The 15,760-nt window shown below is 41.1% G+C and overlaps 2 protein-coding genes across 3 annotated transcripts; one reads left to right on the top strand and one right to left on the bottom strand.

Moving 5' to 3' along the window:
* Positions 1–5,876: 5,876 nt before the first annotated feature.
* On the bottom strand, positions 5,877–11,650 carry LOC119742956 (histamine N-methyltransferase-like). 2 transcript variants are annotated; one of them, XM_038219239.1, is made up of 4 exons: positions 11,158–11,650; positions 9,359–9,612; positions 7,923–8,240; positions 5,877–6,391 (listed from the first exon to the last, which is right to left on the bottom strand). In XM_038219239.1, the coding sequence occupies exons 2-4, from the start codon at positions 9,561–9,563 to the stop codon at positions 6,033–6,035; spliced, it is 882 nt and encodes a 293-aa protein (XP_038075167.1). In that variant the 5' UTR covers positions 9,564–9,612; positions 11,158–11,650; the 3' UTR covers positions 5,877–6,032. The 2 variants fall into 2 exon arrangements, with proteins under 2 accessions (XP_038075167.1, XP_038075168.1); XM_038219240.1 differs by lacking the exon at positions 11,158–11,650 and having other exon boundaries at positions 9,359–9,695.
* Positions 11,651–12,507: 857 nt separating this feature from the next.
* On the top strand, positions 12,508–14,520 carry LOC119742955 (lactose-binding lectin l-2-like). The gene has a single exon (XM_038219238.1). It carries the CDS (start codon positions 12,937–12,939, stop codon positions 13,696–13,698), a length of 762 nt encoding a protein of 253 aa, XP_038075166.1. The 5' UTR covers positions 12,508–12,936; the 3' UTR covers positions 13,699–14,520.
* The last annotated feature ends 1,240 nt before the right edge of the window (positions 14,521–15,760 follow it).

Raw genomic sequence — 15,760 nt, 5'->3', positions numbered from 1 at the left:
ACTCGAGTCGAGTCGAGTCATTAGGTCAACAAGGTCGAGTCGAGTCGAGTCGAGTCACAGAGTGTGGTCGAGTCGAGTCGAGTCGAGTCAAGTATTTAGCTCGAGTCAATTCGAGTCACAAATATTTGAACACTAAATTACAATAAAAAGCAACAAACACAAGAGAGAAAGAATACAAGGCACCAGTCTATTACGGTAATCCAAAGACATAAAGTATGCTGTATGGTACCCAACCAACAGTTTCCATTGCTAGCTCACGTCACAGATAAGAAGATGTGAAACTTCGGTCTTATAACTAGTTTGGGTTCGGGTCTAGATTTTGTTGTTCGCTGATCGCTGACAACGTTAAAACCTAATTGCATTATACAAATATGTTTCTGATTATTTAAAGGTGGGCCCGTCCGTATCCATTTTTGTGTGTGAAATCGGGACATGAATTTAGCCAGCGTTCCACCAAGAACTTCAAAATCGCCCGAAACCAATGATGAAACCACGGATTGAGAAATGCGTTTTAAGTCTGGTTCCGGGTTTAGCATTACATGCTATAGAACCACAAGGTGGGAGTCCGCGACACAGTGTATGTTTGTTGTTTCATTATGGAGGAAGGAAACAGACTGCCGCTGTATATAAACGTGCATTATTCGCGAACATTAACGTGACGTGAACAAAAACTGGCAACACGAACGGCGCAGCGTAAGTCATTGCAAATATTTTTCGCAAGTAAGTTTTGCTTTTATTTTGGGACTCGAGTCTTATTAGCCTTCCTTGAGTCGAGTCGAGTCATTCTGATGAGGGACTCGAGTCGAGTCGAGTCATTTGCTCGCAGTGACTCGAGTCGAGTCGAGTCATTTACCCGTCGGGACTCGAGTCGAGTCGAGTCGCCAAAAAATGTGACTCGAGTCGGACTCGAGTCGAGTCATTGACTCGAGTCATTACAACTCTGCTACTTCCATGAAAGGCAACTTCAGGTTTTTGATAAGAGACATGCCGTGATTGGTCTCAGAATTTCAATTTTTCAGACAACTTTATTTTGACACAATTTTACTTTATACATCCCATTTGTTTTCCGATGAAATGCATTTAATCCGATCTGAATGGAGGAAAATATTGTTCATCTTGTAAATATCTTGTACGTCTAAGCAGTTGTTTCTCTATAGTTTTGATTATTAATCCGTCCAAACCTCAATATGAGACCATTTCTGTGTATACTTCAATGAGGCCGTGAGAAAGCATCTGATTTTTCTGAGCTTTGTAAAAATTGTGATTGTAAATTTAAAAGGGTTAGCTGTTCTGGATTTGTTAATATCCGTCCATTATTTCACACATTTAATTTTTTTTTAACTTGAATGTCAATTCACCAATGTTCTAAAATTGTACATTATTGTTAACACAAAAGCTTTAACTGTAAATTAAAGGTAGCAAGTGACTTTTTTGGTTGTTCACTGTTTAAATAAATAATAAAAGTTTGTCTTAAAAAAAGAGAGAAAACAATTCACAGGCAGAATTTTCATCCGTCCATTCTATTTCGGTTACAGATGCGTTTATTTGAGAATAACTTGGTTTTCATATCTAGAAAAAGTATTCATCAGACCTTGTTTAAATAAAAAAAATTGATATTGTGATATCTGAAGGATATCTAGTTCATTGCAGTCTGTCATTTTTTTTTTTGATATTAACCCATTAGAAGTGTGAAGCGACATTAAAGGGAATATACAACATTTGCAAACATCGAAAAACAAAACTACCAAGTTTTTACAAAATACCTTACTAGGATGTTGGTAAATGACAGTCTCAAGCATCTTGTAAAATTATGGCACCTGGTGTGAAGTCATTTTCAAGAAAATGGTATTTTTGTATACATTTCCAACAGTGGTTGGCCGACCACCGTTGGAAAAACCTAACTTTTTTTCAACTACTGCTCCAAATTTACCATTTTTTCAGTCCAAATTTTGTTTGCTATTGGTTACATGTTCATGAACGGGTGCAGGCCAGCTAGACTGGTTCCCTTGCCTTACAATTTTCCATCATCTATAAATTGATCCATTTTATCTTTTGTGGAGTCTGGGAACCAGACTACTTGAACTTTTTTGTTTTTCTTGGTTTTTCCAACCTTTTCGAACACAAAACTTCAAAAATGTCAGTGTAACAATATTTGATCTATTATACTAACCCCTCCAATAGTTCATTTCTGAAAATTACAGCAAAAGCCAATGATGTACATTCCCTTTAAACATGATTTTATCAGCAAAGATGAAGTCTTGAAACAAGTGCTGTTCCTTTACAAAAAAAATTGTAACATGAAACAAACATGAAGGAAAATTATGTGCGTAGTTTTGGCTCCTATTTTGCACTGGTACTTCCACCCAGCCTAGGCCTTTCGCCTGCTTATCAAACGTATCTACGCAACATAATTAGATCACAAGCCAACTTGGACAATTATTGATTTTTTTAAGAAAAACAAATTCCAGGTGAATTACTTGAACTTGACCTCTAGGAACGATATCCATTTTACCAGTAATTAAGGCTAGAAAGACTAGAAAGCATGCACTGACCTGAAATCTTGGCTTCTGCAATAGAATCGCTTGTTGGCGCCTGTACTAGAACAACGGGGCGCTCTGGTCCAATGGTTACGGTGTTCGATCGTGGTACACGGGTTCGAATCCTGATCGTGGGAAGAAGGCTAGAACATGGTGCTTGTGCTCTTGAGCAAGACACTTTACCATTATTGCTTCGTCCTTCGGGTAAAGCCGTAGGTCCCGTGTGTTGTGTAATGCACGTTAAAGATCCCAGTAACACTTGTCGCTAAGAGAAGGGGTTTGCCCCGGTGTTTCTGGCAGTGGCAGTAATATGCGCCACAGCACCTAGCAAAAAGGTGCTACATAATGGGTCTCATAATGTTCATATATACTTCATTTACCTGTATTTGGTTGCATTCTCCCCCAGCGCTATATAAATACGGTTATTTTATTATTATTATTATTATTTATTGCAACAGTTCGGGTGCGTGGAAGAAGGTCGCTAGGGCGAAAAATGGGTCGCCGGCAAGGGGCAAATTTGGATTATTCGGGTAATCGATAGAGCATTGAAATATCTTTCATTTGATATACATTATTTTTGTCTCAAGGAGCTGCGTCATTCTGACGTAATTAACAGTATGCAACTTCAGACGGGAGGAGGTTTTTCATTATTTTTTCCAGCAAAAGGGTGTTAGCATGTAATATTAATGTAACAGAATATGTTTCAAGTGCGCTAACGACCCACTGAATTGGGTACGTAAAGCTAAGTTTATTATCAGCAAAATTAAGGACGTTATGATTTAACATGCCGCATAAGCGCTCGTTTAAGGCAGGGTTCCCGGTAAAAGGTCGTTAGCATAAAAATGTAAATAACGTCAAAATTAAGTAATGCTTTGAAATAAAAATGCACAATATTTCAATTATTAACGAATTTCATGTGTCAAAGTTTCAGCCGTTGCAATTTAGAAATGGGAGCACAAAACCTTTGAACTTGATTATTACCAAAAGTGTTTTTGCGTCCTTTTCCTTGGCGCGCGACTGTTGTCTCAAACGACGCGTTGGTCACCGTGTATGACAATAGACCGAATGGAAATTGGATTTGTTCGTTTTTAAAGTCCTTGTGTCCCTAAGCATCGAGTAATCAACACGTCTGTGTGGGGTGTGTCCTCCATGGTTTGGGCGAAGTGTTCGGTTCTTGGCTGTGTGTGCAGTGACTTCGTCATACCATGGGGCTATAAAGCTCCATAGTCTTACCATACACGTGCACGCACCACTGATCACATAGCGGTCAAGTTGCACTTACTTCTGGTTCCATTGGTTCAAATGCTACACCACTGTGAGCAGTACGCATGGTCAAGTTGGAATGACGTCACACTTACGAATCGGATATACTAGACAAACTGAAACAGGCGGGACCTTTGAAAGAGCACGGAGCAAATTTCGCCGTGATAGTCAAGTGAATGAGAAGCTACTGAACCCTAGTCTTGGCTTGGAGCATTCCAAACTTAGCTAGCTGACGGCCAGCTGTCCTTTCCGGCTGGTTGGCATGGCAAGACGCCTGTTACATCTTGCTGCCTGACAAGATGGATTGGTGGCAAGCCTTAGGTCAGTGTGACCGGCCCGGGAGCACGGGTAGCTCATCTCTCTTTCAGAACGTGTGTATCCAGCTCTCTTGCAAGGGGCAAGTCCATTTTTTACAGGGATGTATTTCTCTTTTAATAAGTGTGATTAACTCGCCGCAGCGACTTAATAACTATGTAGCGACTGCGACTGTCATTTCTTAATTTAGGCTTTATTCTATGTCTCCCCAATAAATTTTGAGAAATCTGCGTCTGAAAAAGTGTTTAAAAAAATGTGGGCCACCCTGTTTACGTTGGTATTCAAGCAACGTCACTTGCAATTACCCAGCCTGAAAAGTACCTACCCATTTCAGTTTCGGAAACCTTGCTTAAAGGCAAGGGCGGATCCAGAACACAATTTTGGGGGGCCAAAACAAATTTTGGTCCTCCAAAAAAGTGGGTCCAAAAAATTACGGCTTGGGGTTCGGGGCCCGCTTAAGGGCCCCGAAAATTTTTTGGATTCTAGATGCTCTGTGGTGCGATCTGAGGCAATTTCTGACCACTTTAACCAATGTTTTTTTGAGGAAAAGATGGTGGTGTACTCATTGCCTGCCTTTTTTGCGATGTCACATAAAAAAAAAATTGGTTTCGTTTTGGGGGGGCCATGGCCCCCTTTGGCCCCCCCCCCTGGATCCGCCCTTGCTTAAAGGGGCATGTAATGTAAAGTGTTTAATCAAGTCCTTGAAAATCACCTTTGTGTTCAATTTAGCCTTATTTTCAACTAACATTTTTGTGCCTTTCTTCAGGGCATTTTGGAGCCTTTTTGGTTTTTATGCTTAAATGCCAATTTCCATATTCATGAGCACAAGTGTGATGTCATTTCGGGTAGAAAGCTCACTGTTATACAGCTATTCCCAGCACCACAAGTTGCAAGAATTTCGGATATTTTGGTGTCGTAAATTTTCTTTCTTTTTTTGATTCGCTGTTTTTTTATTTCAGTATACATGACAGTAGGCCAATGAGCAAAGTGTTCTCACAAATGTTTTCAATGAACAAATTTGGGGTTCACAATTTGAACAGAAAACCCCTAAACTTGACAGTGTCTTCCTGAAATGACATCACGGCAACAGCGCCCTCATTTGTCAGGAAAAGCATGGACAATATTGAATGTTTAAAGAAGTACAATTTTCAATATATATATTAACCAAAAGGCAGGTCAAATAGTTTTCACAAATTTAAGAGGAGTAGAAAGTTGCACAAAATTGTTCCCAAGAAAAATGCATGCCAAGGCCTTTAAAAAAATGGACTATTACATCAAACTGTGAAATTTCAGGCAGTAGATACAAAATAAGGTGTATACATGCGGACGTGGACACACTTTTTACGTGCGTTAAGAAACGGAATCCAGGTATAGCGAGAACCAAAAAAATGTATATAAATTTTAAACAATTAATGTATTCTCTGTTGTCTCAAAAATGTAGAGTAGCCCCTGACCTAAACCGTCAACATCAGGTAACTGTACGCCCTACTCGAGATCATGGGCGTAGAGAGGGGGGAAAGGGGAGCAGTTGCCCCCCCCCCCGGGAAACGAAAAAAAAGGAAAAAGGGGGGGGGGGAGAAAAAAGGGGAAAAAAGGAAAAAGAGGTGCTAAGCCATATTGCTGTTAATTTGATGGGGGAGGGCAAATGCTCCCCTGCTCACGCTCGGAAAAATGAAAAATTTAGAAAATAATGAAAAAGTTAAGGAATTGTTGGAAAAAGTTTGCTTTGCCCCTCCCCCCCCCCCCCCCCCCCCCCCCCCCCCCCCGAAAAAAATCCTGGCGAAGCCCATGCTTGAGATCAAATTTTATGCCATCAACAAAAGGATCATTAAATTAAACCACCATTTTGTGCATTATTCTGAAGAGAAAAAAATCGCACGCAGTCACTCACTAGATAATTATTATTATGTGGTTTCGTTAGTGTTTAGGCTTGCTTATAACAATTGCATCCCAGTCAATGATCAGATGAATGGCATCATCTTTCCTCTCCGAACAGTCGCTGCCACCGAAACACTCCATGACCGATCTCTGCAAATCTTCAGGCGCTGTCTCCCTGAAGTTCACGTGAAAGGTGAGGAAATCCAGCAGCAGGCCGCCTTCCTCCGAAGCTTGGTCGAAGCACTTGGTAATGTCTAGGCGCACTGGGTAGGGGTGCTGCGTGAATGGTATGCCACGACGGTCTAAGGAGCTGCGTATGTCAGCCGAAGTGCTGTAGTTATGGTCGCTCGGTTGAAGACATGGAAAGCGTTTCCTATACCGACTCAATCCAGTGTTTTCTGAACAACAAAAAATGAAACGCTTTACAACTTCAATCAGCGAAGGGTTTGTTTTCGATATTACAATGTAGAACACTGATTTGCTTTCATTTTAGGCTCCACAGTGTCATTGGATATAAAGCGCGTCCCAAAATACCCGCAACATTTTGTTTTCGAGGCTCTAGCGTCGCCGCGGAAACACGTACCGCCATTATTCTTATATCATTTTAAAGCTTGGAATCTTAACTTTATCCCTGGTAAGTATTGGTTTTATTTTCAAAAGGGTTTTGAAATGATTCGTATTCAAATAAAGGCATGTCAAAAACAAACTCAACCGATTTCAAGGAAAATCAATCATACGCATTTTTTTCTGATGTGGAAATGCTTCACCATGTTCATGTGACGATCTCGTTGCGTTTTACTTTCTGACTGTGTTTCCTTTTCTTTTCAATCCATGTAGACTACACCTTAAACAAATTTACAATATTGTACTTCGTTTTAATTTCAAGGTGTTTTTAATTTAAATCAACTTTTTTTTTATTTTTAACAGCTTGTTGACTCGAGTTTGCATCTGATGTACTGCATCAGATGAAATCCGTTGAGTTTGTTTTCGACATGCCTTTAATTTATTTGAACGCGAATAATTTTAAAACTCTTTTTAAATATCAAACCAATACTTGCCAGGGATAAAGTTAAGATTCCAATCTTTAAAATGGTATAAAAATAATGGCGGTACGTGTTTCTGCGCCGACGCTAGAGCCTCGCAAAAAAAACCTTGCTGGTAGTATTCTCAGGCAACTGGACTAGCTGCCGTTCTATACAAGAAAGAGGTTTGCGAATACCGTGTACATATAGCTATATATCTTCCATGATTTCGTTCGGAATGTTTTATGACGTTTGGACACCATCATTTCCGACAGACACAATCGACTGTTATGTCCGAAACGTCGAGAAAGCACTCTCACAACCAGATTTGCAATGCCTCGGACTTTATTGAGTCATACTGTCCATTACTGCGTAGCAAGATTCCGTGACTTGACTGTACTCAGGTCGATGTACTAAAATTACTCGACTCGAGTAATTGCGAGTCAAGCCTCGACTTGACTCAAGCCAAAGGTTCATGAACTCTGTAGGCCAAGTTCGGGCAAGGACCATTAGTCGACTAGTGGTTGATTTGTGACGTACCTTACGCCTGCGCACTAATAGCAAAGTGCGAACGTCTCTAGTCGAACGCTGGTCAAAATGTCATTGCAAAACGTCTGGATCCTGGCTCCCTGCTGTACGTTATGAACGCGCGCGGCTATGGTTACCAGCGATGCAACCAGCCCCAATAGGTTGGTTCCAAATAGTCGACTAGCGTAGTTAACCATCGTCGACTAGACAGAGTTCGGGCAAGCGTTAGTCGACCAATGGTTAACTATAGTCCTTGCGCGAACTTGCCCTATAGCGCATGGAGAACATGCGGTCTCTATTACAAGTTACACTTCACGATAAGTTTGCTTGCCCCTTGCAAGGCTCATAAGTAGACTCATAAGTAATAAGTATAGGCTACCTGACATATGGATCACAAGTATTGCTCCGCCAGGGATCAGGCAGTTGTACAGATACTCCAGGGAGCTGTCATAGTCGTCCAGGTGGTACATGCAGTGAACTGCGCTGATGAAGTGGAACTTGGTCGCATCTCCCGCCTTCTCGTATTGCTCGAGCGTCTGCTGCCGAAAATCACACTCAACACCTTGTAGTTCGTGAGCCTTGGATTGAGCCAATGACTTGTACTTGCCAAGCAACTCCCGAGAAGGCTCAACTACACGATTGTTGATGCGTGGAAATCGCCTCTTCAGCTTCTCCAACATCGCACAATCCATTTCACCTATACGAAGCCATGATAAAAATTGGTGTTTATTGTAAATGCAATTGCCAAAAACATAGCCAATAATTATTAAGCAGCTATGCCAGCGCGCCAGTTATTCGAGCAATTTAATCACCATAATAATAAGAGGCTGACCGGTCAATAGCTGTCAAGGAACAGTACATACAGGGGGATCTCCACTCCACGTTTTGAAGTTATTGATATCTGTGAATGTCCATTATATTAAACTTGAAAATTTATCAAAATTCCTCACGGTGAATATAGAGTGTTGTGGGTTTTTTTAAGTGGGGAAAAGTGTGAAATCGGATGGAAAAACAGATGAAAGTTCAACAAGGTATAAAGCTCGATTGACTTTGACAGCGAAATGTTGATATCATTCACGTGAATTGCACACCGAATGGTCATTAATTATAACAAGTGTATTTTAATGCATATTTGCCCTCAACAAGGCTAACTCTCCAGGTACAGGGCTGACAAGAGAAATTAAAGGAAGAGTATAGGTACTCAGGAAAACTGAAGGTATGAGTTAACATTCCTCTTGAAACAAGACAGATCATAGGTTGGAGGGAAGCAAGCACCAGGCAAGGAATTCCAAAGAGATGCACCACGTGGGAAAATTGAAAATAGGCCCAAGTATATTTTGTTCTACATCTAGAAAATATCATCTTGTTCTACATCTAGGTATTGATAGCAGCAGTATATTTGGATGACAACAAACCCCCCAAAAATAATTTCTCTCTCAAGTACTCTGATTGGAGGAACCAGGTTGGATATAGCCTATATAGTGGAGCAATGACCATATGAACATGTCAATAAAACAAGGGTGACAACACTGGACATGTTTCATGTTTTCACTGATCTGTACTTATGTAGTCCTTGCGAACGGAGGGGGGGGGGGGAGATCATGGTGCCTTATTCCCCAGAATAGAAATGAACTGAATGGAAACCGACAGTTCTGAATTTCTGATCTCATGGCACTCACTGCAGATAGATGAATCACGCAATAAGTAATTTAGACCTGGACGATACATATACGACGGCAATAGTACGCATGCACAGTTTAGTTCTACACAGCGACAAAGGTATCACAATATGGAACTTAATAGGCCTACACGTACCTGACCCACTGCCCACTCCAAGGACCCGTAGCTCTTCTCGTCCGTCCATTGTGGCCTGGAGCTTACCAACCACCGCCTCGCTAAACACACCGTCCACCCAGTCAGAGTACACCCTGAATTTGGCAGACCGAGCGCAGAAGACTTTGAACGCCTTGGCATAGTGGCTCGGATCGCTGAGCAGACTCTGTAGTGATTTTGTGTCCATGTTCTCTTTTCTGCTTGATTACTCCAATATTTTGACAGCTGTAGACAACCTGCAGATAGGTGGACGGATTTTGACCCAACTGACTTAAACAGTCTCAATCATGAAAAGATTGAAATTTGAAGAAATTACGAAAATATTAACATTGATCCTCGCAGAAAAAAATCTGCATGGAATCAAGGAACCATATGAATCAAAATGCCATGTACGGGGATATTTTTCCGAGTATTGTAGCAAAACGACTGTACTATACTATACGTTAGAAAACTTCAAGAACCGCCTTTTAAATATTGAACTGGCTGGTCTACATTAAGGTACTAAAAAGCTAGTTTGCACCGACTCCTTGCATTGCGCTAACTGTACGGGATAGCCACACCAGGCGTTTGTACAGAAGCTAACAGATGCAGATGCAGATATGTCACGCCCCAACTATCGCATCGGTCCCAACTATAGTTGGGCATGTCCCAACTGTAGTTCCACAGTTGGGCTGGCCCAACTATAGTTGGGCCTGTCCCAACTATAGTTGGGACGGTCCCAACTGTAAGTTCCATTGTTGGGCTGGCCCAACTATAGTTGGGCCACTCCGATCTTTTTATTTTGCGGTGTCCCAACTATAGTTTACATTGATGTACAACCATAAAACGTTCCCTACAGCTCTGATACACGTCTGACTTTACTGGGGACCACTGAAATTAGCTATTGATGGGGCGAATCTTAGCCCAGGTTGGACGAAGTCTTCATTGCAATACTCCCTCCGTAACGTAGGGAGGAAAGGGAGTCCACCAGGGCTAGGGCGAATCTATAGTTGGGCCACCCCAATCTTTTTATTTTGCGGTCCCAACTATAGTGTACATTGTTGTACGATTATAAAACATTCCCTACAACTCTAATACACATCTGACTTTACTGGGGACCAATGAAATGATCTATGGGTGGGGACCATCTGTAGTTGGGCCACCGCAATATTTTTATTTGGCAGTCCCAACTATAGTTTACATTGATGTACGATTATAAAACATTCCCTACAGCTCTGCTTACATGTCCGACTTGGGACCTTTGACATTAGCTATGGGTGGTGGGGCCCATCTATAGTTGGCCGGCCATGGCAGTCTTTGAATTTTGCAAAATGTTGCTGGATAATAAAACCCAGCAGCTGGACAACTCATAGGCAGTACCATGTGACCGGCCAGCCTTGCGGCGCGGCATGCATGCACGACGAATACACGGTGCCAGCGCCGCGGAACATTTAATCCAACAAGATCTATCAAGCATGCATGCATCCGGCGCAACTCCAGTCCTAACTATAGTTGGGCCGACCCAACTGCCGCACTATAGTTGGGACAGTCCCAACTATAGTTGGGACCGATGCGATAGTTGGGGCGTGACAGATATACTTATATACTTAGTCCGAGTAACTTGGACCCAACTTATCGCCTTTTTAAAAATTTGGACATGGTCTGGCGATCGCCAGACCATGTCCAAATTTTTAAAAAGGCGATAAGTTGGGTCCAAGTTACTCGGACTATTATATACTGATCTAATAATAGGGGGCCTACTGTACTAATATACTGATCGACATATTTAAACAAAGACTCACCTGTCGTTCGTAGGTAGGCCTACTTTGTGGCGGCAGTGGCACAATACATATCACAATATAACGACGTACAGTCACAATCGGGTGAAAAGTTGAAGAGTTCAAGGTAGCCTGTACATTGACCAACACACTGGGTCGATCCGTCACGGACGCGGGTTAAATTAATATGAAACGTACACACGTACATCACGAAAACAGTGGATTTATTTTTTCCTTTAGAACAACTTTTACCGTAAAATGTGGACCATGTTTTCCAAGAAAGATGGACGAAATTCTCGAAAATAACATGTGTTTTCCCTCTACATCTTTCTTTGGTTATGCATTATATAGACAAAGAAAACGCCAGTACATGTGTACACTTGTACACAGCCGGTCAAGGATACACTGCATGTACCATAACGTCCAGATTAGACTTCGCTCAAGAGGTTAGGTGATTTGTGCTGTATGAGTAAGGTGTGATTCGATCGTTCCTAGAATTTTAACTGGAGTACTTAGTTTGTTTTATAGCCCAGTAGCGGTTGCAACCACCCAAACCCCAAGTTTAGCCGCTGGGGCCAAAGTAGTAAATGGAACGCTAAAGTTCCTAAATTTATTCTCATCTTGCCTAATTAGAATGCAGGAGATAGTATCGTAGATTTTCAAAATTGTCTGTGGTCATGCCCCGGACCCATGCTTTAATTCTGCACGCCTGCACTCCCCCCCCCCCCCCCCTTCACATAGACCCGGTACCCCCGTGACCTGAAACCTAGATCCGCCCCTGTTGATTATCCATTAAAGTTGACTGCGTTACCGGATTGTATTTTTCTCGCTGAGCACACTGTTTTGTTTTTGTTATATTAAATTCATTGCTTGACGATTCCTCTCGAAAAGAAATAGGATTGTGCTATACATGTATATCGCATTCAAAACGCGTCCAACCAATTTTTGCAAGATTTGGCCAACAAAAAATACAGTTTCCGTGTTAGCTATATGCGCAGCACCACCTTTAGTTTTAGGTTTATATTCTAAGAGCCTTCTTCAAAATGTATGCAATGAGACATGACCTACGGATTGATGTTTCGGGGGAATTTGAGCTATCCATCCATTTAAGTTAGCAGATTGACAATCTTAAAGATTGTCCATCTGCTGTAACTTTGCGAGATCGAGTCACTCGTTCATCGAACACATTATTTACTCCACCATGGTTGTTGTTTGTTGGGGTGTTGGGGTGTTTGTTTGTTTGTTTGTTTATTTGTTGTACTATTTGCCTCGCTATGATGTTCAAGATGACGTACCAGCCCATCGTTTCGCCTTCAAATCAAACGTATGTCAACGTTGCATATTATAGATCCCAAGCCAACTTAAAACAGTTATTTATTTTTGCGATGTTTTTTTCCCAGATGAATACTTGAACTTGACCTCTAGGAACGACATCCATTTTTCCAGTAATTAAGGCTAGAAAGACAAGAAAGCACTGACCAGAAAACTGTTGCTTCCGCAATTAAATTGCTTGCTGGCGTACCAATACAAGGTGGCAATTACTATTGTCTGAAAACGACACGTTGGTCACCCGTGTTTTAATTTCATTTTATGACAATAGACCGAAAAGACCGAATGGAAATTGGCTTTGTTCTTCTTTAAAATTGACCTTGTGTCTCTAAGCAACTAACGGTCAAAAAAAGACTGTAGAACCTAGAGCCATATACTAGATAAACTGGGGATAAAGACAGAAGAGACTTTGACAGAGCAGACAAATTTCGCCTGTGATTATGTTAACGGAGTTTTGAAGAGAAAGCCTTTATTATGGCGTCAGTACTGAGTAGGCATACTGTCAACGTTCTGATCTTGGTAATATTTGGAGCATTCCAAACTTTGCTAGCCGTTTGTCCTTCCGGCTGGTTTGCCTTGCAAAACGCCTGTTACATCTTTCTGCCTGACAAGATGGATTGGTGGCAAGCTAAGGAGGTTTGTGAACGGCCCGGGAGCAGCCTGATCGTTCCTGACTCGCAGGAAGAACATGACTTCATCTGGCGGGAAATAAAAGGTGGAGAATACGGAGCTACCGACGACATGGATGGTACGGAAGTGTGGGTTGGCTGCAGCTTCGTTTATGACATGTTTGGACGTTCGCTTTCGTGCGTCAATGTCACTAATCCCATCTACCAAAATTGGGCGCCTGGTGAACCAGCAGATCTACTTGAACAGTGCCTCGTGATGGCTGACAAGTTCAAGGGGAAGTGGGGTAGCAAATCGTGCAGTGCCTTGAAATACGTCGCTTGTGAGATGCATGTTTCTCGTGTCTCGTTCTGCATGCCAACCGATGCTGACGGCCAGTATCCGCCGCACTGTCTGCCCAACCATGAGATCAAGAACCTGACGACCGGACTTAGCGAATGTGCCAAGGAATGCGGGAAGGAGCATCGATGCCACTCCTTCAATCTCTGGCAGAAGGAGGAAGAAGACGTGGGAGTCTGTCAGCTCAACAGTGCAACTCGCTTGCAGGCCTCTACCGAAGAGTACACGTACGTAGAAGACTGCTACTTTTACGAAATGGGAAGCAACTAAAAATGCATCTCGTATAGGTGTGTAACTCGGCTAAGACTTGTCGTTTTAAATTTAGAATTGTTGGTGTCCATCTTTATCCGTTGAACAGTGAAATTGCAACACTAACATCAGTAGTACATATAGCTAACGCGTTCAGTGGACAATTTCATTTGGACATTTTTACTGGAAAACAGATTTTGAACAACTCGATTTAAATATTTATTCCCGGTAAATAATTTTGAAAAGTCGTTGATTTTGCTGACGAAACTTCTTTGTGAACATTTTACTTCTACCTGCACTCACGGACCTCATCTAAGTGTTTACTTCTTCATTCACATCGAATTGAGATGCCTGAATAGTTTTGAAGTGTGATCAACAATCAAGAGACTTTTAAAAACTCTTTATTTAAAAAAAAAGATTAGTATATACGTGTATTTAATGTTTACAGGACTGTACAAAAAAATATATGAAGAAATCGTTAATTAAGCGATTATGTACCTTTCGGGCATTTGCAGGCACGGTTCGTTACTGACTATTGGGAGGGACACTAAATATATATTCAGGAACCGTTGCAGTTTCGGGAAAGGTTGGAAAAAATATCATTCGGGAGTGGGTGGGGTGAGCTGGGGAGAAATAAAATTGGGAATTTCATTTGCTAAAATTAGAACAAAATAGGCACCGTTTTGTTAGACAAGGTGGAATTTCTTCTTTTTTGCAGCCTACCAATGCCACCGCACCAGCTATTATGAGATGTGGACTTGTTTTGTGAATTTGTTTTACATGCACGTTCAGCACCAAATAAACATAAATTGCACAAAACTTCTCATGAGAAACAAAAGTGAACAGTATAGTGGATCCCAATTTTACTCTGATTATCATAGAAGACTAGATAAGCCTGATCCAGCTTGGACCACTGAAACTAAAACTGTGCAGCGCCACCATGCGTTTGAGAAAAGGTGAATGTAGGACCGCATGCATTCCCATTTTTAGACTTAATATTGAAATGCCTTTTTTTTCACGTCAAAAGAATTTGATAATTCTGTGATATCCGTGAAATTTACTAAACTAAACTCATTGTGATTTCTTGCTTAAAGTGAAAATACAACATTTGCAAACATCAAAAACGAAATGATGAAATTATCAGGAAATACCTTACTGGATTGTTGGGACTGACAGTCTAAAGCATCCAGTCAAATCGTGGCTCCTGGTGTGCTGACATTTTCAAGAAAAAAAAATGTATTTTTCCAACGCCGGTCGGCCGACCAGCGTTGGAGAAAAATGGCTTTTTTTCAAAAACTGCTCCTAAATTTGCGTTTTTAGTTATTCCGCATTTTCTGTGCAATTAATTACACACCTGTGATGGGGTACAAGCCTGTTAGACTGATTCTCTGACCTTACAATTCCCTTAAGTCTATAAATTGCTCCGTTTTATCTTAAGTGGGGTCAGGGAGCCAGACTACAAGAACATGATAGATTTTCTTAGTTTTTCCAGCATCTACAAGCCCAAAACGTGAAACGAGTCAGTGTAACAATATGTGCTATAACAATATCTGCTATAACACGCTAATCCTCCAAATCCATTTATTTCTGAAAATTGCAGCAAAAGCAAATGTTGTACATTCCCTTTAACATAAATTGGGCGGATCTCTCCCCAACCACCCCCGCGACATTTTTATTCCTTTTATCAATCTGACTATATTTTCCACGAACGAAAAAGTAACGAAAAGAAAAACAATACACTCCCGATCCCTTGCATGCACCGAACGTATACGCTACCATTAACCTGCACAGAAAGATTTCGATTATTCACCACACCGAGCTTTAATTCCATGTGTTGGAGATATTTTAATCTTTATAATATTTACATTACGAAACTTATACAATAAAATGCAAAATATGTAATATTTACAACTATTAACACATGAATTGCTATCGTAGCAATAACAATAGAAAGCTTGCTAATTAAGGTACCATTCTCTACACAGTCATTATCCGTTCACTAAACTAAAATTCTCCAATACAATACCGTGTGTGTCAATATCGTACAATATAATCAACAATACGATGTACTTTGTCCGCAACG

This window comes from Patiria miniata, unplaced genomic scaffold, assembly GCF_015706575.1.
Source record: "Patiria miniata isolate m_02_andy unplaced genomic scaffold, ASM1570657v1 HiC_scaffold_6, whole genome shotgun sequence".
NCBI lineage: Eukaryota > Metazoa > Echinodermata > Asteroidea > Valvatida > Asterinidae > Patiria > Patiria miniata.
This window is presented reverse-complemented; position numbering and strand designations above follow the sequence as displayed.

What these genes read in the sequence shown, in the direction of transcription:
- LOC119742956 (XM_038219239.1), bottom strand. Translation starts at nt 9,563, where the DNA reads ATGGACACAAAATCACTACAGAGTCTGCTCAGCGATCCGAGCCACTAT. An exon ending in TGGAGTGGGCAGTGGGTCAG is followed by an intron (nt 8,241 to 9,358) that starts GTACGTGTAGGC and finishes GGCTTCGTATAG; the next exon opens with GTGAAATGGATTGTGCGATG. An exon ending in ACTTGTGATCCATATGTCAG is followed by an intron (nt 6,392 to 7,922) that starts GTAGCCTATACT and finishes TTTGTTGTTCAG; the next exon opens with AAAACACTGGATTGAGTCGG.
- LOC119742955 (XM_038219238.1), top strand. Translation starts at nt 12,937, where the DNA reads ATGGCGTCAGTACTGAGTAGGCATACTGTCAACGTTCTGATCTTGGTA.